This window comes from Acomys russatus, chromosome X (assembly GCF_903995435.1).
Source record: "Acomys russatus chromosome X, mAcoRus1.1, whole genome shotgun sequence".
Lineage (NCBI taxonomy): Eukaryota > Metazoa > Chordata > Mammalia > Rodentia > Muridae > Acomys > Acomys russatus.
The window spans coordinates 51,405,682-51,425,572 of NC_067169.1; the positions used below are offsets into that span (position 1 = coordinate 51,405,682).

Sequence of the window (19,891 nt, forward strand, 5' to 3'; positions counted from 1 at the left end):
CACTAAATGTATGGGTAGAAAAGGGTGACATGCTATCAGTATGGTGTGTGACATGGTAAAGTGTGTAGTCCTCACATGGAGGGCCTACTGTGCTGTTTACTTGGAGGAGCAGAAACCAGTGGTGGAGCAGAAGGCCACAGGTTCAAGGCTTCTAGTGTTCCTGGCCCTAGGCCAGCATCATTTTATATATAAGGATTTAACCTCATCCACTAACTATAGGTTTCCATTATCTGGTCCTTTACTGATTTTCCTTTGCCTAACCAAGTCTGCAGAAGAGGGTGAAGAATAATCTGGGAGCCTCAGTATGATTTTTATTGAGATCAGTGCCAAAAGCAGTTGCAATGTGAAAAATAGAACAGCCCTTTCTCTTTATGACATATCCTTTGCACTGTCTCTAGTTACCCACTGCCACTTACTTTTAGATAACCCTAGATTACCCTATAACAGTAAGGAGGCAAAGGTCACCCTATGCAGCCAGAAAGCACAAAATCATCTCAGCCTCTGAACCTTAAAAAAAAAAAGAGCGGCTATCACTATCCATATACTAAGAGAGCTATTCTAGTATAGTTTCTGCCCTCCCTTCCATAAACAGCTTCACCTCTACCACAGAAAAAAGGGCACTACTTTTTTTCTTAGCTTTTCTGGGGTAGGGAGTGTGAAAGCAGAGAAGCAAGTTTCATTTGCTGTTAAAAGCCAGGCCCATTTTTCTGCTTACTGGTAATGGAAAACAGAACTTTAGCCAAAAGTGGCTCCTTTGTTTAAGTGAAGACCACGGGGTCAGAATTCCTTGTTTTTACTAGAAGCTGTTCCTCGAAGTTGAACTCTGACTTACACCTTAACTCTACTACCATCCTTACCGTAAACTTTGGGGGCTGACAACTGACTTGAGAACTTCCAGAATCCAGGCATCAAACTCCATTTTCTCTATCCACAGCTTAGGTCATCTCTGCCTAATTTGGTAGACACTGTATTTGGGCTTTCCATAGCACCCATTCTCTTCCACCTCTAGGGTTATGGCAGTTTGCTTTTGAGACAGTGGTTCTCAACCTGTGGGTCATGACCCCTTGTGGGTACAACAACCCTTTCACAGGGATCATCTAAGACCATCAGAAAACACAGGTATCTACATTAAAATTTCTACCAGTAAACTGTTGTTATTAAGTAGCAACAAAAATAATTTTATGGCTGGGGGTCACCACAATATGAAGAACTGTATTAAATGGTTGCAGCACTAGGAAAGTTGAGAACCACTGCTCTATTGAGTCCTGGATATCTGCGAGCTCACCATGTAGACTAGTTTGGCCTGAACTCACAGAGATCCTCCTGCCTCTGCCTCCCAAGTGCTGAATCAAAGATGTGCACCACCACCACACCAGGCCTGGTTATGGTTATAATACTGACTTCCAACTCATGGACCTAAGAACAAAACAGCTCCCAGGAGTGCTGTCAGTTCCTTTCCCTACATCTCATAGCTATTGGGTGGCACAGAGCACCCTATCTTCATTGGTGACTAAAAGACATATATCTATACAGTATGCAGTTCTAAGAGTGAGGATAACTTCAAAGGCTAGTGCAAGTATTACTCCAGTTTTATTAAAAGTTGTGTATGTATGATGCTAAAAACATACTCAGCATAAAAGAAAGGATCTTCAACACACACACCAAAGAATGAAATTAGACCCATGTCTGTTACCTTGGCACAAAAAACTAACTCCAAGTGGATCAAAGACCTAAACATGCAACAGTACACTATATGCTATAGGTGTAGGAAATGGCTTTCTGAATAAGATTCCATTTACCCAAGAATTAAGGCCAATAATTTTCAAGTGAGACTTTATAAAACTAAAAAGCTTCTGTACAGCTAAAGAAACAATCAACAAAGTGAAGAAGAAACCCATAAAATGGGGGAGGATCTTTGCCAGCTATATACATCTGGCAGAGAATATCCAGAATATATACAAAGAACTCAAAAAACAAAGTCCCAAAACCAAAATACCAACCAACCAACCAAATATCAGGCAGAACACTGCATAAATACATAAATCTTTTAAAAAATGGGCTTGAGACCTGAACAAAGGAGTTCTCAAAAGAAAAAAAATATGGCTAAGAAATATCTTTAAAAGGCAGGAGAGATGGCTCCGCAGTTAAGAGCACTGTCTGTTCTTCCAGAGGTCCTGAGTTCAATTCCCAGCAAGCACATGGTGGCTCACAACCATCTAAGATGAGATTTTGGTGCCCTCTTCTGGAGTACAGGCATACATATAGGCAGAGCACTGTATACTTAATTGCAAACTGATGTGGCCACTCTGGAAATCAGCATGGAGAATTCTCAATAGGCTAAACAAATAAACAAAACAAAAACCCAGCCATATGATTCTGTTATATTGCTTATTGGCATATGCCCAAAGGACTTGACATCCTATTCTGAAGATACTTGCTGAGCTATGCTTACTGCTGTTCTATTTGCAAGAGCTAGGAAATGGAAACCACCTAAATGCCTTCAATTGGATAATGAAATGTATACACTATGGAGTATTAGTTGGCTGTTAAAAAAATCATAAACTTTGCAGGTAAATGGATGGAATGGAAAAGATCATATTGAATGAGGCAATCTAGAGTTATAGACACACATAACAATAATAATCAATACAAGAAATAATCAAAGAATATATAAGAGGCCACAAATTTGAAAGAGGTCAAGGAAGTGTGTATGGGAGGGCTTAGGAGAAAAAGATGTAATTAAATTATGATCACAAAAGTAATTTTGAAAAATTATGTATGCACTTGCTTGTCTGTATGTGCACTACATGCATACTTGGTGGCTGCAGAGGGCAAAGAGCAGTTGGAGTCTCTAGAAGCGCAATTATTTACGGTTTTGAGCCACCAAGTAGGTGCTGGAAATCAAACTTGAGTCCTCTGGAAGGCCATTAGTGCTTTTAACTGCTGGAGCATCTCTCCAGCCCCCATGGTTCGAACTTTTGACCATATTAACCACACTTCTTAGGTAAGTTTCTTCTTGCATTTATTATTTACTCACTGTGTCCATGTATGTGAACACACGTGCCATGGCATACTTGTGGATGTGTATGAAAGGACAACATGCAGAAGTCTGCTCTATCATGTGGATCACCGGGATCAAAGTCAGGCCATTAGGCCTGGCAGCAAGTGCCTCACCCTGCTGAGCCACTTCATTGGCCCAGATTGTTTTAAAATCTATTAACTGGGAGTTGTTTGATCTGCTTTCCCAGTTTCCTGGGCTGCAGGCCACCGGAATTATTAAATGATATTTAACCTAAAAATCAACACAGTGTATCACTCTACTGGGCCTTGAAGAATTTTTATTATTTAAAACAAGAACCACATTAGTAAATTAAAAATAATAAATACCTGTGAACCTCATCCTGGACCAGTGGTTCTCAACTTTCCTAATGCTACAACCCTTTAATACAGTTCCTCAGGCTATAGTGTCCCTCCAACCATCAAATTATTTTGTTGCTCTAATTTTGCTACTGTTGGGGATCATAAATATCTGATATGCAGATGATCCTAGGCAATCCCTTTGAAGAGATCATTAAGCTCCCAAAAGGGTATTGATCCACAGCTTGAGAACTGCTGTCCTAGACCAAGCTCTTTATGAGAAACCTCTATGGGTCTCTTCCTAGCTCATCTTCATTAATCTCAAAGGTCTTGTGAGGTAACCACAGCTGTGGTGTGTTTGTGATTACAATGACTATGCCACATCCAGAAGATGTAAGACAGCTCTCCTATCTATCCTCTGGCTCTGAAGATTATTTCCACCCCTCCTCCCTTCTGGAATGTTCCCTGGACCTTAGATGGGATGTAAAACTTTTAAATGCTGCTAATAAACTATGGAGAGGAAAAATCTCAACTAGGGACTACAGAGATGTCAATGTCAGTAAAGTCCTTGTTACACAAACATGAGGACATGAGTTTGAATCCCATAGTACACTTTAAAATGCTGGATGCCTGTCAGAGGCAGGTGGCTCTCTTCAAGTTTGAGTCCAGCCTGGTCTACACAGCAAGTTCCAGGAACAGTTAAGGCCAGAGCTACATAATAGAGCACACACCTGTGATCACAGCACTGGGGAGGCAGAGAGAGGATTCCTGGGGCTTCCTAGCCAACTAAGAGATTCAGGTTCAATGAGAGACAGTCTCCAGAAATAAGGGGAAAAGTGATTGAAGAAAGATGTCTGAGGTCAACTTCAGACCTTCACACTTGCACGCATGCATGCACATGACCAGTTACCCACAGCACTCTCACACACACACACAACCTGTTACCCACAGCTGGGTGCAGTGGTGCACACCTGTAACCTCTAAACTTCAGAGGCTGAAGCAGGAAGATCACAAGCCCAAGACCAGCTTGGACTATGTACCAAGAACTTGTGCCAGAAAAAAAAAATAAACTCAACAAAAACTTATTAACCATGGAGTCTTGACTTTAACATTCAGTAGACTCAGCAAATAGTTTTGTGGAAATATCCAAGCTTTTCTTTCTTGGATGGCCACTGGGGGTCAGCAGAGCAAATCAGAGGATAGAAATAGGAAGACAAGCTAATTCTATCTCCAGCTGTGCTCAGCAGGTATAGTGCCAATCAACAACAGAATTGAGCCACTCACAATATCTTTAGAACAGCTGGGGTAGGATTCATGGGAAGAGCGTGGGTTTTCACAGTCATCCATTTGAGAATATATTTTATCTTGCTTATTTAAAAAGGTAGATTCTAGCTGGGTGGTGGTGGTGGTGGTGCACACCTTTAATCCCAGCACTTAGGAGACAGAGGCAGATCTCTGTGAGCTTGAGGACAGCCTGGTCTACATGAGTCTAGGACAGCCAGGGCTATACAGAGGAACCCTGTCTTGAAAAACCAATAAATAAATAAATAAGATTACTAGGTTTTCCCTCAGACCAAAAGAATCACTCTCCAGAAGACATGCAGCTACCCAGGATTCTTGTGTGTGCTTGCATGCTACAGCCTGCAGGTGAAAGACAACAGACGACTTCTCTCCTTCCACCAGGTGGGTCCTGGAGAGCAAACTCAGATTGTCAGGCTTGGAAGAAGGCATCCTTTCAATCCTGAGAGTAATCCTGATGGCTCTCCCCAGGATTAGTTTTAAGTCTAGTTTTGGGTTTTCATTGCAGCAGAACCTTCTTCGGGGGTGGGGGGGACTTCTATGCCACTTCTTTGGTTTAAGATCCTGATCAGACAACGTGGGAAAGAGTATATTAATGCAATCCTCTGCAGGAGAAAGTCTTAACACTCCTGAGGAAGGGGCAGTTTTACTGAGGGCCCTTGACCCTAGGCATCCCTTGGTTATCTATGGCTAGTGTTTTTTAACCTCCCAAGTATTCTGGCCAGATATAGATAGTTGTACAGTAGGTATGACGCTGCTGTTTCTTCCAGTGTTTGGTTGTTGTATTTTTTCTCAATGGCATTTTATATCTAAACAGTATCACTCAAGCCACATTTATTCAGTATTCCATTTTTACTTTCGGGAAGATAAGGAGCAAGTGGCAAAAACAGTGTCTCCTTGGCACCCCCCAAGTGTAAAGGACTCCAAAGTATATGTACAAGGACTGGATGGCATGGCCAGGCAAATCAGATGGAAGGTCCCCAAGATTCTTTTTTCTACTGATTTCTATGAATAAAATGATAATCTGTATAAGTGACCAATCCATGGTACCTGATAAATGCCAGTTGTTTTCTAGCTGCCTTTCCCTACAGGCTACTGACTCCTAGACCTCATTATCTTTCTCCTTTTCCAGAATGAAACTCACCTAGCAAACTAGGGAACTTGCAGTACAGTACAGCTTATATATAGTACAGCTGGTAAGCTGTCTCCCCATCCTCCCCTTCCACTAAGCCAGGAAGGTGCCGAGAGTAGGATGTCATGACTGGCTTCTCGGAGCGCTAGCCAGCTTGCCCTGGCAGATTCCACATGGAGGGCTGTGGGCTGCAAGTCTCTAGTGCACAGTCCTCTCTTTCTGACGATGATAATCTGGGGTAAGAAAGAACACAGCACATTATTTTCGGGCTGAGCTCCCACCTTCCCATTCCCAATTTCTGGAGTTTGCTCTTATCTATATTTAAAAGGGTTCTAGTTACGTAGAGCCCTGCCCTGTAAATTGAAAAAAAAAAAGAATGAATGAATGAATGAAAAAAAGACAAGGAAAAAAAAAAACCAAAGTGTCTTACTGTAGGGAAAGAAGCGCACACGCATGCTGATTTCTCGGGCTGTCTTCAGGATTTCAACAGCCTGGAAGGAACACAGTAGCTGTACAAATGCAGAAATATTACCCCGGACAGAGACATAACAAAGAAATGGGTTGCGCCACTTCAAACATCTAGGTCACTGACAGCTGCTCTCTTCTGGTACATTTCCCTTAAAGAGGTGCTTTCCAACAGATTGGGCCAATCTTGTCCAACCTGTCCTACCTGAGACGGCTTCTTGCATGACTACTGCCCGTGTGCAATGCTTACTTTGCTGTGCTCAATATCTTGGAAATCCACATCATTCACGGCTAGAACTTGGTCCCCTTCTTGAAGTCCTGCTCGATGTGCATCAGAGTCTGGAATCACCTGTTCGCAGAGGAGCAATATGAGTAATTGAGATGGGGTGACTTCAGGAGACTGCAGGGGAAATTCAGCGCTATTCAAATGTGTTATTTTCTGTGATACCACAGGGAGATAAGTGGCTTGCCAAATGAAATTTAGTTCTCATTTTGGTTTTAGTTTTTGTCTTTACAGATTGGGTTTTTTTTTTTTTTCTTCCAAGACTAGGTTTCTCTTTTGTAGCTCTGGCTGTCCTGGAACTTGTTCTGGAGACCAGGCTGTCCCTGAACTCACAGATTATCATCCATCTGCCTCTGTCATCCAAGTGTTGGGATTAAAGATATGCACCCTCACTGTCCGGACTGGCTTTATAGATTCTTGATACCTGCTCCTGATCTTCCTGCTTCTGCCTCTGGAGTTCTGAGATTCCTGGCTTGCTCCATTACACGGGGCCCAAATGCAATTTTGAGAAGGAAAGGCTGAGTTCCCATTATGTCCAGTCTATGACTCCACTAGGTCATGCATTTTTCAGCCGTTTGGCCACCAGCGTATTTTCATACGGTAACAAAGGGAAGGAGCTGCCCATCCACCCTGCCACACACACATTCACACACAGACCTTGGAGATGAAGATGCCTAGCTGGGAGGCCTTCCCTCCTCGGATGTTAAATCCCAACTGTAAGACAAGAGCACAGGATGGGGACTCAGTATAGACCACACACACAAGAACAGGGGCTTCCGTGGACTCAGAAGAAAATGAGACACTAAGGAAGTGTCATTTCAGCTTTTCCGGGAACTTAACAATTCCCAACCCGCATCCATGGCCCAACCATGGTCAACTTCTGGCTCTGTAAGTTTACCTGAGCACCAGGAGGCTTCTTCAGTGTGACAATTCGGGGCAGAAACTGGGTCAACTCATTATTGTAGTCTGGGTGGTACACTCTCTGCAAGACACAGCAATCTCAGAACTTTTATTCCCAGTCTTAGATGTCACATCTACCTTCTTTTAGCGCATAAATAAATCAGCTCTAAGTCAAGAAGCGGCAAAGTCATAGACTCCATTTACATGGACCAGATACTACAGTGGAAGTTTCCAATGGATCACTGCTGCTCAGAATCCATTGAGTTTCATAACCCTGCGCCTTTCTCTTTCATAGATCTCATGCTTGGGGGTTGGAATGTCTTATTCAGGAAGACAGATGGTCCCACCTCATGAGGAGGAATCCATGCTGGAGGATTCTCATAGGCAGGCAGGAAAACTACTGGGTAGTCATCATAAGGAATCCGGCTGTCCATTTCAGGCCAACCCCTGCAAAGGATGAATCAAAGCAAACAAACAAACAAAAAAAAAGATTTTTAAAAAAAGGACCAAGTGCTCTAAGTTGCAGAAAGCATCCCATCCGTTTATGGGCCTAGCCCACATGTAGGTGTTAAGATTGGTAGGGGGAAAAAGAGGCATAAACAAAACCAAAAAAAAAAAAAAAAAAAAAAAAAAAAAAACCTATCAAATTTTCTATTAAATAAAAAGCTAGAAGCCTAGCACCTCGTTAAGCACTCTAATTTTATGTTCTCATTTCTCACGTTTCTACAAAAACGGGTGTCGCCGCTTTAAACCTAGAGAAGAGAACATTGGAATCGCACTTAACAAAGGTAAACTTTAAAACTGCAAGGGTGTGCCAACTCTAGCCCATAGGGCTTGGGGACAGGCGCCTTGCCACATCCTCTGGAGGTGCTTAGTAAAAGAGGAGTCCACAGAGGGACTCCGTCAGCACGGACTATCTTCCAGATCCAGGTCCCGCAGCCCGCCCCAACCCCGCGTTCGCGACCACTTAAATCAGCACCACCTCACCGGCAAATAGGCCTCCCTCAGCGGCGCCTCGGCTCACAGCCAACCCCTACCTCGGAACCGGAAGCGGAAGCTCGCTACCACGGAGCCTGGGCGGTAACTCGCTTTCCATGAGCCCGCTCCCAGATCTCCTCTGGTTTCACGCTCTGCGTGCTGACGTACACGTTCCTCTCACAGGCTACACGCGCTCCGATTGGCTGGCGGCTCTGGGATCAATTTAAAAGTTGGCGGCTAAAGCTCCAGTTGGAACAGGACGCCAGGGAAGACAGCTGGGAAGAGGGACATTTAGTTTGGTGAGTTTACTGGGCCCTTCTAGCATTTTAGGACCTTGGCTCGCGGTCGCTGTCTCCGCTGGAGTTTCTTATTTCAGATACCAATTCGTCCTGCAGTGTTGGGACTGATTGACCATTAAGCGGTGGCCATGTCTGGGAGTGGCTGGAATCAGTGATCCCACTCGGGAGGGAGACTGCACCGCCGAGTTCCGACATTTTCTACCGCCTGAGAAGGGCCTTTCCACTTCGACCAGCCTCCGGGGGCTCTGGGAAGAGCCGGCTTCACTCCCGCGCGCAGAAACTTGGCTGAGCTAGTACCATGAAAGAAGAGGTGAAGGGAATTCCTGTTAGAGTGGCACTGCGTTGTCGCCCCCTGGTCTCTAAAGAGATCAGTGAAGGCTGCCAGACATGCCTTTCCTTTGTGCCTGGAGAGCCTCAGGTGGGTAGTCAAGCCTTGAGTGGTTCTCTCTTGGGCAGGGGCTAAAAGGAGCGAGGGGAGGGCGTGGTCTGGTTTTCGCCCCTCCCCCATGCCTTGTCTCTTGCCTTTTGCAGGTGGTGGTTGGTACTGATAAATCATTTACCTACGATTTTGTGTTTGACCCCTCTACTGAACAGGAAGAGGTCTTTAATACAGCCGTAGCTCCACTCATAAAAGGCATATTTAAAGGTGAGGCTGTTTAATTCACTGGGCGGGTTTTTTTTTTTTTTTTTTTTTTTTTTTGGAGCATATATTATGTGTGGGTCATTTAGACGCTACAAATTGAGGAATGGATGAAACAGACTCTTGCCGTTTGTTTGTTTGTTTTGTTTTGTTTTTTGAGACAGGGTTTCTCTGTGTTAGCTTGGCTTTCCTGAACTTGCTTTGTAGACCAGGCTGGCGTCGAACTCACAGGGATCTGCCTGCCTCTGCTACCTATGTGCTGGGATTAAAGGCTCGCGCCATCATGCCCGGCTCAGAGTCTTGCCTTTTAAAAAAGCCCACAGCCTAGTAACATTTGTGAAAGTCTTTCTACCCTTGAAGCTAGTTTCAGACTGCCCTGTTTATCTTTGACCTAGACATATATTCGTTGTCTTGGGAGCTCACTAGGAGATAAATGGTGGCACACACCTGTAATCCCAGCACTTGGGAGGCAGAGGCAGGCTGGTCCTTATTAGTTCAAGACCAGCCTGGTCTACATAGTGAGTTCCAGAACGTTCAGGGGTACTTGGTGAGACCTTGTCTCACAAACAGAAAACAAAGCTAAAGGCTCTTGATATGCCAGCCTGCTCAAGTCCCAAAATATTCAGATAAGTATATAGCCCCTGGGCACTGAAGGAGTTCAAAGTCCAGAGGGTCAGAGAACAGGCAGATGACCACTTAAGAGAATTTGAATACATAGAAAAAATTAAATTTTAACACTAACAATTTTAGTGGCTTTTCTTTTTCTTCCAGGCAGCATTTCATATAGCTCAGGCTGGCCTTAAATTCACAATGTAGCCAAAAATGGGTATGATAGTGCATGTGTTTAATCCTAGCCCCCAGGAGGCAGACAGAGACAAGCAAATCAAGTTCTAGGCCAGCCAGGGCTACAGTGGTGAGACTGGAGAGATGGCTCAACTGTTTAAAGGCTAGGCTCACAACCAAAAATAGTGAGATTCTGTTTAATGTGTAGTATATGTGTGAATACACACAACAATCCTACTGTAGAAGCTATAGAAATTTTACTGGTTTCCTACAAAGTGGTATGAAAAATAGAAGGATGGCACTTTTAGGGGGTGTTTGGGTACAATTCAAAGCAGAGAGAACTTATTAAGTAGGTATGGAATGATGAGTAGAATTTTTTAGATTTTTTTCTAAAACCCTTGACTACTATGGCCAGCTAGTAATTTCTACTGCAGAAGCTAAAGTTTTAAGATTTAGGATTCTAAAGAGAGTTAGACCTGAGAGATGTCTAATTGTTATTTCAGTACAATGGTTATTCAAATTTTAAAAAATTAAGAATTCCATATAGTGTGTCTTATCAAATCTTCTCTCATCACCTCCCCTCCACTTCTTCCCCTATCTCCAGCATATATATTTTTTTCCTTAAACCCAGAGTCAGGAGTAGGGCGTAGTGGTGTAGTCCTTTAATCTCAGGACCCAGGCAGGCAGAAGCAGGCAGATCAATGTGAGTTCTAAGACAGCCAGGGCTACATGGAGAAACCCTGTCTTGAAAAACCCAAAATAAATTAATTAGTTAAAAAAAAAATCCCAAAGTCAGTTCAGCGCTAGTAGCTCCTCAGCTAGGAGTAGGACTTCAGAAGTGGCACCCTATGTCCACTCTTGGATTTGGCTGGCTTGATCGCGTGCACATCTCAACAGTTATTCATTTAAAAATTTGCACTATATCATTACTAGTTCTTTTAAATTACTAAATATATTCGCACATAATCTACCTTTGCATTCAGTGAAAAATACTTTCTAGCAATTAGATGACCATTCAATGTCTCCTTTGTCACAGGGTCTCATTTAGTCCAGGCTGACCTCAAACTAGATATGTAGCAGAAGCTGACCCTTAACTTCTTATCCTTCTGTCCTTACCTCTAAAGTGTTGGGGTTAGACACACACCCCACTACAGCTACCTCCGTTTGTTTTCCTCTGTTGCTCTCTATCTTGTTTTTTGAAATAGGGTCTCTCACTGAACTGTTTCATCTAGCCTGACTGGCTGGCAAGTGCCTAGGATTCACCTATGTCTGCCCTCTCAGTACCGGGGTTACACATATATATGCTCTCATGCTCAGTTTTTATATGGGTACTAGAAAGCTGAACTCAGGTTCTCATGTTTGCGCAGCAAGCAATTTACCCACTGGGTCAGCTCCCCAGACCCAACCTTTATTTATTCAGATATTTTTTGTTTTGTTTTGTTTTGTGTGAATTGTGTGTATCAATGCGTAACATTGAACATGTGAAAGTCAGAGAACAGCTTGCAGGAGTCAGCTTCCACTATATGGGTTCTGTGGGCCAAATTCAGCTTGCCAGGCTTGGCCGTAAGTACTCTTATCCACCAGGCCAACTTGTCAGGCCCCGTTTTTTCTTTCTTTAAGACAAGGTCTCAATGTAGTAGTGCAGGCTTTCCTGGAACTAACAACTAAGGGTGACGTTGAACTTTGGGTCTCCATGTAACCTCCCGAGTGTCAGGATTCGAGATGTGCGCCATCATCCTTGGTTTGGTTTACACTGTACTGGGAAGTGAGCCCAGCGCTTTGTGCACATTAGACAAATACTCTGCTAAGTGAGCTATCATCCCAGACTAAATGCCTTGTTTTAAAACTTGAAAGCACTGTAGTTACAGAAATATTGCAAGAACAGCATAAAGAAGCCATTTTTCTTTCTGGAATCATTGGTAATAGGTTTTTGACTTTATGATCCCTGAATACTTTACCATATAGTTCCTGTAAGAGTCATCATAACATGACATAGCCATAATAGTCACAGAAGTAGCATTATCACATTACTACCATCTAATCCTCAGACCTATTCATATGTTGCCAGTTATTTCAGTAAAACCCTTTATAGAAAAAGATTTAGTTCAAAAGTCAGGTTATAATTAGCTGTGTCCTTTTTAGGACCAAATATAAAGTAGTTCTTTTCGTTTGCTTTGTTTTTCAAAACAGAGTCTCTCTGTGTGGTCCTGACTGTCCTAGACTCACTTTGTAGACCAGGCTGGCCTCAACCTCACAGTGATCCGCCTGCCTCTACCTCCAAAGTGATGGGATTAAAGATGTGTGCCACCACCACCCACTTTTGTGGTTTCTTTTCCTTAAGTTTTCATTGTCTTGACACTTGAAGATTATAGGACACTTATTTATATGTTTCTGTTTGTTTTTATCTGGTGGTATGATAAAATTTGAGCTGTGTGTTTTAGCAGAAACACTAGAGATATGTTTCTTCTGTCTTCTCAATCATTTTTGTAAGGTATTACATGGTTATGATTTGTCCTATTACTGTTGATGTTCATTTTGATAATCTGACTAAGGTATAAATCTACTAATCTCCCCAATGTAAAATTAATTTTCTTCTTTTTCTTTTTTTTCTTTTTTCTTTTTTTTTTTTTGAGGTGGGAGGGGTTTTGAGATAGGGTTTCTTTGTGTGGCCTTGGCTGTCCTGGACTCAAACTCACAGAGATCCAACTGCGTCTACCTCCTGAGTGCTGGGATTACAGGCATGCACCACCGTGCCAACTGTAAAGTTAATTTCTTTTCTTGCCTTTTTGCATATTTGAAAAACCATTATAGAGTTGTATCCAATTCTCTTATAATTACTTTTCTCTTTTACATGATTTTGTTTAATTCTCATCCAATTAACTATTGCCCCATTCTCTTCCTCATCCTATTTTTAGTAATTAAATTGTTCACCCTTCCTTGTCTCCCTCCAACTCCTAACATGTCCCACCTCCTTCCCCTTAAGTACATGGCCTCTTTTTAGGTGTTATTGTTCCACACACTCGCTCACACATGCTCGAATGCATAGTATACAAATCGAACCTGCTGAGTCTATTTAATATTGCTTTTATGCATATGATTTTAGGATTGACCACTTGCTATGGATAACCAATTAAGTAGGACATCCCTGGGGAAGAGTAATTCTATTCCACTCAGCAGTCATTAATTGTTTGTAGTTCTCTGTGCAAGAGTGGGGCCCTGTGAGGTTCCTCTCTTCCATGTTAGTATGTCTATGTTAGTATTGGTATTGTCCTTCGAGTCTTGTTTAGGCAGCTATACTATTGAGGTATTGTGGGTGAAACCTTCTTGTCATTTCTAGGTGACACGATCTCATGGTAGAGTTCCTGATCCTCTGGCTCTTACAGCCTTTGTGCCCCCTTCCTTGTCTTCCATGTTCCCTGAGCCTTAGGGGCAGAGGTTGTCTTGTATATGTATCCATTCAGGTTGAGCACCCCATTATCAGGTGTTCTCTGCGTTTTGACCAGTTACAGTTTTCTGTAATGGTCTCCAGCTGATGCAAAGAGAAACTTTGAAGAGTGAAGAGCTAATCTTATGTGTGGTATAAGGACACGCATTTAGAATGCAGTTAGGAGTTATCCTACTCTAACACCCTTGAGTAGTTGTCTAGGTTTCCAGTATCAGACATGATTTCCTTCCTGTTGAGGGGACCTTAGTCCAATTAGAAAGCAGTTAGTTACCACCAAAATATGCGTGTCACTATTGCACCTTTAGGGAGATCTTGCTATGCTGTCATCATTGTGGTTCACGGGCTTCACAGTTGGGCAGGACTATTGGTTACTTCTCTCCCTTGGCAGTTTGCATAGTACCTTCAGGTAATATGAAAGCTAGTGGCCAGGGAGGAAGTTTTCAGGTCAGATCCAGCTCTAATCCTCCAAGTCCAGTGTCCAAAGTCCATGGTGTCTTCAGCAGTAGGCACTTTAGTCTTAAGCCTCTGGAGTACAACAGTAGTTAGTCTGTACTGTTTTGGGAATCTCTTGTCTCCCTGACTAACAGCTTGAAGTGGCGGGCAGATTCTAATAATAGGGTTTCTGCTAGATAAGCTATGGCTGTTGAGGGGAACATTGTCAACCCATGTGGCATATGTTCATTGAAACTATGTATGTGCATACACACACACACACACATGTAATTTTAGATAAATAAATATTGTATGATTCCTATAGATTTTTTCAGACCTCCTTAGTGTTATATGTCCCTCCACCCTCCCTCTCCTGTATTGACCTCTGTAGCTCCTCTACAATTAGAGCTCCCCACATTTTCCCCTTCATATTGTATGTATCCTGCGATTTCTTTTGAGAACAGTCTCATGGAGTGCATGTTGATTTTGAACTCATTATGTAATGCAATAGAGACTAGCTGTGAGCTCAATTCTTTTGGCTCATTCTGAATACTGAGCTTATAGGCATTAGCCACCACACCCAGCTGCCATCCCAGTTTTCTTTAGTCATTTCTGAAATAATATTTTTTAATAGTGTTTAGTACCTGGTCAGTTTCCTTAAATATACCTGCATAGCTTAGTAAAGGTGCCAATAGTTGTACCTTTATCTTTTTTTTAAATTTTATTAATTTATTCATATTACATCTTGATTGTTAGCCCTTCCCCTATTTCCTCCCATTCTTCCCTCCCTCCCACTTCCCCCCTTCTCCCCTCCCCTATGTCTGTGATTGAGGGAGACCTCCTCCCCTATATATATTCGAACTCCTACCAAGACCTAGCCGACGAACATGATATTCTCCACCGTTGAGTGAAGAGTGAGATCTGACTCTCACACGAACCCTGGATGGAGAGGCCTGGCGGCACTCAGAGGAAGGATAGCAAGTTACCAAGAAGAGACTCGATATTCTAAGAGTACCTTTGTCTTTTTATTCATCTATTTTTTAAATTTTTTTAATGGTGTGTCTGTGACTGTCTTGTCTGTTTGTTTGACTGCCTGCCTGCCTGCCTGCCCACCTGCCTGCTTGCCTTTCTCTGTCTTCATGAGCTATATGTCTGCATGTGCATATGAGTCCAGGTGCCCATAGAGGCTAGAGGTATCACATCCCTCTGGAGCTGGTTGTAAGCCACCTGAAGTGAGTGCTTAGGAGTTGAACTCAGGTGCTCTGGAAAAGGAGCACATGCTCTTAGCCACCGAGCCATCCCTCCAGCCCCTTTTGTATTTTTTTTTCAGTCCTCAAACCAAACCATTTATTGACCGTGAATGTCTCTGTAGCTGTGAACCATGTGAGGAGTAGGTAGAAAGTGATGTGGGGACCAACAGAGGCCTCCTCTCAGGGGTGCCATCACCCTGGGAATGCTGTGAGCTCAAGGCCGTCACCAAGCAGAGCATTGATAATCCTGGTGGGCAGGTGTGGGCAACAGGGATATCATATAGGACAGTCACCTTGGAGAGTTATCAGGAGCATGGAGACACTGGGACGGAGAGGACACAGGACACGCTGGGTTATGGAGACACAAAGTGGGTAGTGGGCAACATAGGACATGCCAAGGTGACACAAAAAACTGAGGATGCTATTCTGGGCTTCCCTCTCCATCGCTTATGACCTAGGCTTATAGGCAAGACTCTGCAGAGTCTTGTAGAACTCTGAGGCCAGCATCTGCAGATCTAAGGCTGAACTGTGCCTTCTGGGTCCTTGTCATAGATATAGCTGCCCACAGCGCCGGTGTTCACTCCTTTGGGTCCAAAGAGTATTCCATAGCAAGGCTTATGGCAGTAGGGCTGGCCATCGTGCTCAGCATGCCCGCCTGGGGTCAGTGTCTTGGAGCAGCGCTCACAGCGCAGGCAGGGCCGGTGCCAGTCCTTGCCCAGGGAGGTCACCCTCTCAGCAAAATATACTCTCTTGTTGCATCGAGGACACATCTTGGGTTCCCCAGTGAACGTGGTGACACTAGAGGCTTTGCTGGGACCCTTGCGGGGTCCACTGGTCTTCCGCTCCTCAGTTCGCACCACAGGGACCTCAATGGGGCCGGTGACCTGAGAAGCCTCCGTCAGAGGCTTCTCGTAGATGTAGGAACCAGCGCCCCCTATATTCACGCCTTTGGGTCCAAACAGTGTAGCATAACAGGGCTTGTGGCAGAAGGGCTTCCCATCATGGTCAGCGTGGCCGCCGGGGGTCAGTGTCTTGTTGCAGCGCTCACACTTGAGACAGAACTTGTGCCAGTCCTTGCCGAGGGAGCTCACCTTCTCGGCGAAGTACACTGTCTTGTCACATTTGGGACACTTGGAAGCCATGGTCAGTGAGCTTGGTCCGTCCGCACCCTCCACCTGCGCTGATCTCTGCACCCCCTTTTGTATTCTTAACCTGAGAAATATGAAAAATCATATTATTTTGAAGACAATGGCAAGTATAAAGTGATTCTAATGTACATGTGTTTGTTTAACACCATCCTTAGTTTCAAGAACAAATCTGGTCTTTATATTCAGCTCAATAGTACCCTCTTATACTCTGGACACCTGGTACCAGTGTCCTAAGTGTTTTAGACACAGTATAAAAACCTGGTTTTCCAAGATGTTGCAGCTTATACCTATCTGTGGTATTGCAGAAAGTTGCCCCACTTTTATAGAAACAGTATATTATAACTTTTATAGAAACAGTATATTATAACTTTTATAGAAACAGTATATTATAGCATTTCAAATTATAGATTAAGAGTTGCATTTAGAGCACAAAAGTCCTGTCTCCTCTCTTCTCGTCTCCTCTTTCTCTTCTCTTCTTATCTTTTCTCTTCTCTTCTCTTCTCTTCTTTCTGACAGAGTCTGGCTTGCCTGGAACTTGCTGTACAGACCAGGCTGGCTTAAAACAAAGCAAAAGTCTGCTTTTGCCTCCCAAGTGCTGAAATTCAAGGTATTGAACTACCACACCAGCAAGTTCTTTTTTAAAAAACTTCAGGGTCATCGCTTCAATTAGTATGTCTTTTTTTTTTTTTTTTTAAAATTTAAAGATATTTTTAATTTTCTATTTTTTATGTTTTAACAGGTTTTTGTTTATTATATATGGATGTTTTTCCTACATGTATGTCTATATACCACATACAGCAGTGTCCTCAGTGGCCAGAAGAGGGCACTGGGTCCCCTGAGACTGGGATTTCAGATCGTTGTGACCCATCCTGTTGGTGCTGGGAATCAAACCTGCATCCTCTGGGAGAGCACCCAATGCTTATAACTGCTGAGCCATCTCTCTAGCCCCAAGATTTTTTATTTTCAGGCTCTAAAATAAATAGTAAATAGTAGATGACAACTTTGACAAAACTACAATGATTGTTGTAACAGTTGCCTTTATACTGTAATTCTCTCATAAGAGATGGCATTCTGAGACAATTATTACATGTTTTAGAAATTTTGAATTTATTTTCTTCAGCTCCTACTTTACAATCCATTAGTGAGTTATAATAATTTAAGGTGTAAATAACCCATCTACTGTCTAATTGTTTCTTTTAGAATATGTTTCTATAGTTAGAGCTAGGATTATCTGTTTTCAGTTTCAGTCAAAACTCAAAACTTAAGGGAAAAAAGGAAGTGCACAAGTAGCGATTTGTATTCTCTGACAAGATAAAATATAAAACTGGATGTAGAAAATAATACATTCTGGGGCTAGAGAGATGGCTGAGAAGTTAAGGGCACCGACTGCTCCTCCAGAGGTTCTGAGTTCAATTCTCAGCAACCACATGGTGGCTCACAACCATCAATATAATGTGATCTGATGCCCTCTTCTGGCCTGCAGGTGTACATGCAGGCAGAGCACTGTATACGTGATAATAAATAAATAATAAATCTTCAAAAAAATAATTCATTCACTTGAACTAAGCTGAAACAGAAATATATCTTACCTGCCTTTCTGCAAACATTACAGATTATATAGGCAACAATAGAAAGCATCACCAGTATTCTATGGTGCATCTGATTTAATGATTTATTAAAATATAAATGGGGAAAACCGAATTGTTTATCATCCTGTTAGTCACAGATAATTATCACAATGTGAGTTGCTATCCTTTTGATCTTTTCCTGTATTTTTACTTACACTTAAATTACTTTTAATCTGCTTTGTTTTCCAGTTAATTATATCATGGATTAAAAAAAAAAAAAAACTTCTGCCCTCTTTTAGAGACGGAGTTATCCCTATGTAACTCAGTTGACTCCTGACTGTTTTACTCTGGCTGTCCTGGAACTCACTATCACTGTGTAGACATGGCTGGCCTCAAACTCACAGAAATCCTCTTGCCTCTGCCTGCAGAGTGCTGGGTTTAAAGATGAATTCTATCATACCCAGCTTAGCCTTAAACTCTTTAGGTTTTTCCAGACAGAGTTTCTCTATGTAACAGCCCTGGCTGTCCTAGACTCTCTTTGTAGACTAGGCTGGCCTTAGCCTTGAACTTTTGAATGTACTGGCATTAACAGGAAAGCTCTACCAGGCCTGGTTCATGAACATCTATGAATGGACGATTCTTTATTAATACTCTGTAAGGACAAAGGGCATATGTCACATTGAGCCATACTTAAATGCTATGTCTGTGTGGAACATGACAATATGGTCTGTGTATGTTCAGATAGTTCAGATAGGGACTTTACATCAATTGTAAAACAAACAAACAAACAAACAAAAAACCCAGTGTTGCTACAAACAAACAAAAAACCCAGTGTTGCTACTTTGCAAATTCTCTCTCTATCCTAATGTTCTTTTCTATAAAGATTAATTTTTATTTTATGTGTATGGCTGTTTTGACTTCATGTATGTCTGTGTGCTACAGTGTGGCTGTTGCTCACATAAGCCAGAGAAGGCATGAGATACCCTGGAACTGGAGTTACAGATGGCTGTGAGCTGCCATGGCAATGAAACCTGGAATGAAATCTTTGGAAGAGCAGCCAGTGCTCTTAACCACTGAGCTCCAGCTCCAATCCTAACTTTTTTTAAGATTTATTTATTTATTATTATGTATACAGAGCTCTGCCTGAATGTACACCTGCATGCCAGAGGGGGGGTATCAGATCACATTATAGATGGTTGTGAGCCACCATGTGGGAATTGAACTCATGACCTCTGGAAGAGCAGTCAGTGCTCTTAACCGCTGAGCCATCTCTCCAGCCCTCCAATCCTAACTGTTAGTCCTCTGTTTTAACTATCTGAATTCTGAGATACAGGTGTATGCTTTCATATCTGGCAAAACTTTCATTAAAAATACATACCAGAGTCCTTTTCTCCACTGCTGCTGCTAAAGCTTTTTGGTTTTGTTTTTCAAGACAGGGTTTCTCTGTGTATCCTTCGCTGTCTTGGACTCACTCTGTAGACCAGGCTGGCCTCGAACTCAGAGATCCACCTGCCTCTGCATCACAAGAACTGGGATTAAAAGATTCCACCACTGCCTGGCTAAGACTTCTATTTACTTTCCATACTTTAGAATTATTCAAGATAGGGAGTATAAATCCTTAAGTATAAATCTTTGAAAGGCTTTTTACCCTGACATGGCTACCTTTATTATTTTAGTCACATTTATATTTGACTTCCTAACTCTTAAGGGATTTCAAAAGGTCACACAATCAGAAGTTGATATTTTTCTTCGCTTTTCTTGAGGAATATAAAATCATGAAATACACAGAACCTTTCTTTGTATCTGCTATTAAAAGATTCTGTCTTGGGCTGGAGAGATGGCTCAGTGGTTAAGAACACTGGCTGCTCTTCCAGAGGTCCTGAGTTCAATTTCCAGCAACCACATGGTGGCT

At 42.6% G+C, this 19,891-nt stretch overlaps 3 protein-coding genes across 4 annotated transcripts in view; 1 reads left to right on the forward strand and 2 right to left on the reverse strand.

The window, feature by feature from the left end:
- Positions 1–4,996: 4,996 nt before the first annotated feature.
- On the reverse strand, positions 4,997–8,506 carry Pdzd11 (PDZ domain containing 11). Of its 2 annotated transcripts, XM_051141712.1 has the most exons (7): positions 8,424–8,469; positions 7,784–7,883; positions 7,435–7,518; positions 7,194–7,250; positions 6,504–6,602; positions 6,219–6,279; positions 4,997–6,021 (listed from the first exon to the last, which is right to left on the reverse strand). In XM_051141712.1, the coding sequence occupies exons 2-7, from the start codon at positions 7,868–7,870 to the stop codon at positions 5,987–5,989; spliced, it is 423 nt and encodes a 140-aa protein (XP_050997669.1). In that variant the 5' UTR covers positions 7,871–7,883; positions 8,424–8,469; the 3' UTR covers positions 4,997–5,986. The 2 variants fall into 2 exon arrangements, with proteins under 2 accessions (XP_050997669.1, XP_050997668.1); XM_051141711.1 differs by lacking the exons at positions 7,194–7,250; positions 8,424–8,469 and adding an exon at positions 8,474–8,506.
- A 149-nt stretch (positions 8,507–8,655) lies between these two features.
- Positions 8,656–19,891, forward strand: part of Kif4a (kinesin family member 4A) — a 113,754-nt gene continuing 102,518 nt past the window's right edge. The window contains exons 1-2 of the mRNA XM_051141098.1: positions 8,656–9,131; positions 9,245–9,359. Coding sequence (XP_050997055.1) covers positions 9,012–9,131; positions 9,245–9,359 — 235 coding nt within the window. The 5' untranslated portion in view covers positions 8,656–9,011. The remainder of the gene's footprint in view (positions 9,132–9,244; positions 9,360–19,891) is intronic.
- On the reverse strand, positions 15,759–16,451 carry LOC127184745 (cysteine-rich protein 2-like). The gene has a single exon (XM_051141099.1). It carries the CDS (start codon positions 16,403–16,405, stop codon positions 15,779–15,781), a length of 627 nt encoding a protein of 208 aa, XP_050997056.1. The 5' UTR covers positions 16,406–16,451; the 3' UTR covers positions 15,759–15,778.

Coding starts and splice junctions, on each gene's coding strand:
- Pdzd11 (XM_051141712.1), bottom strand. CDS start 7,870: ATGGACAGCCGGATTCCTTATGATGACTACCCAGTAGTTTTCCTGCCT. Junction 7,251..7,434: donor AGAAGCCTCCTGGTGCTCAG/GTAAACTTACAG, acceptor CTTGTCTTACAG/TTGGGATTTAACATCCGAGG. Junction 6,603..7,193: donor TAGGCATCTTCATCTCCAAG/GTCTGTGTGTGA, acceptor CTCTGCGAACAG/GTGATTCCAGACTCTGATGC.
- LOC127184745 (XM_051141099.1), bottom strand. CDS start 16,405: ATGGCTTCCAAGTGTCCCAAATGTGACAAGACAGTGTACTTCGCCGAG.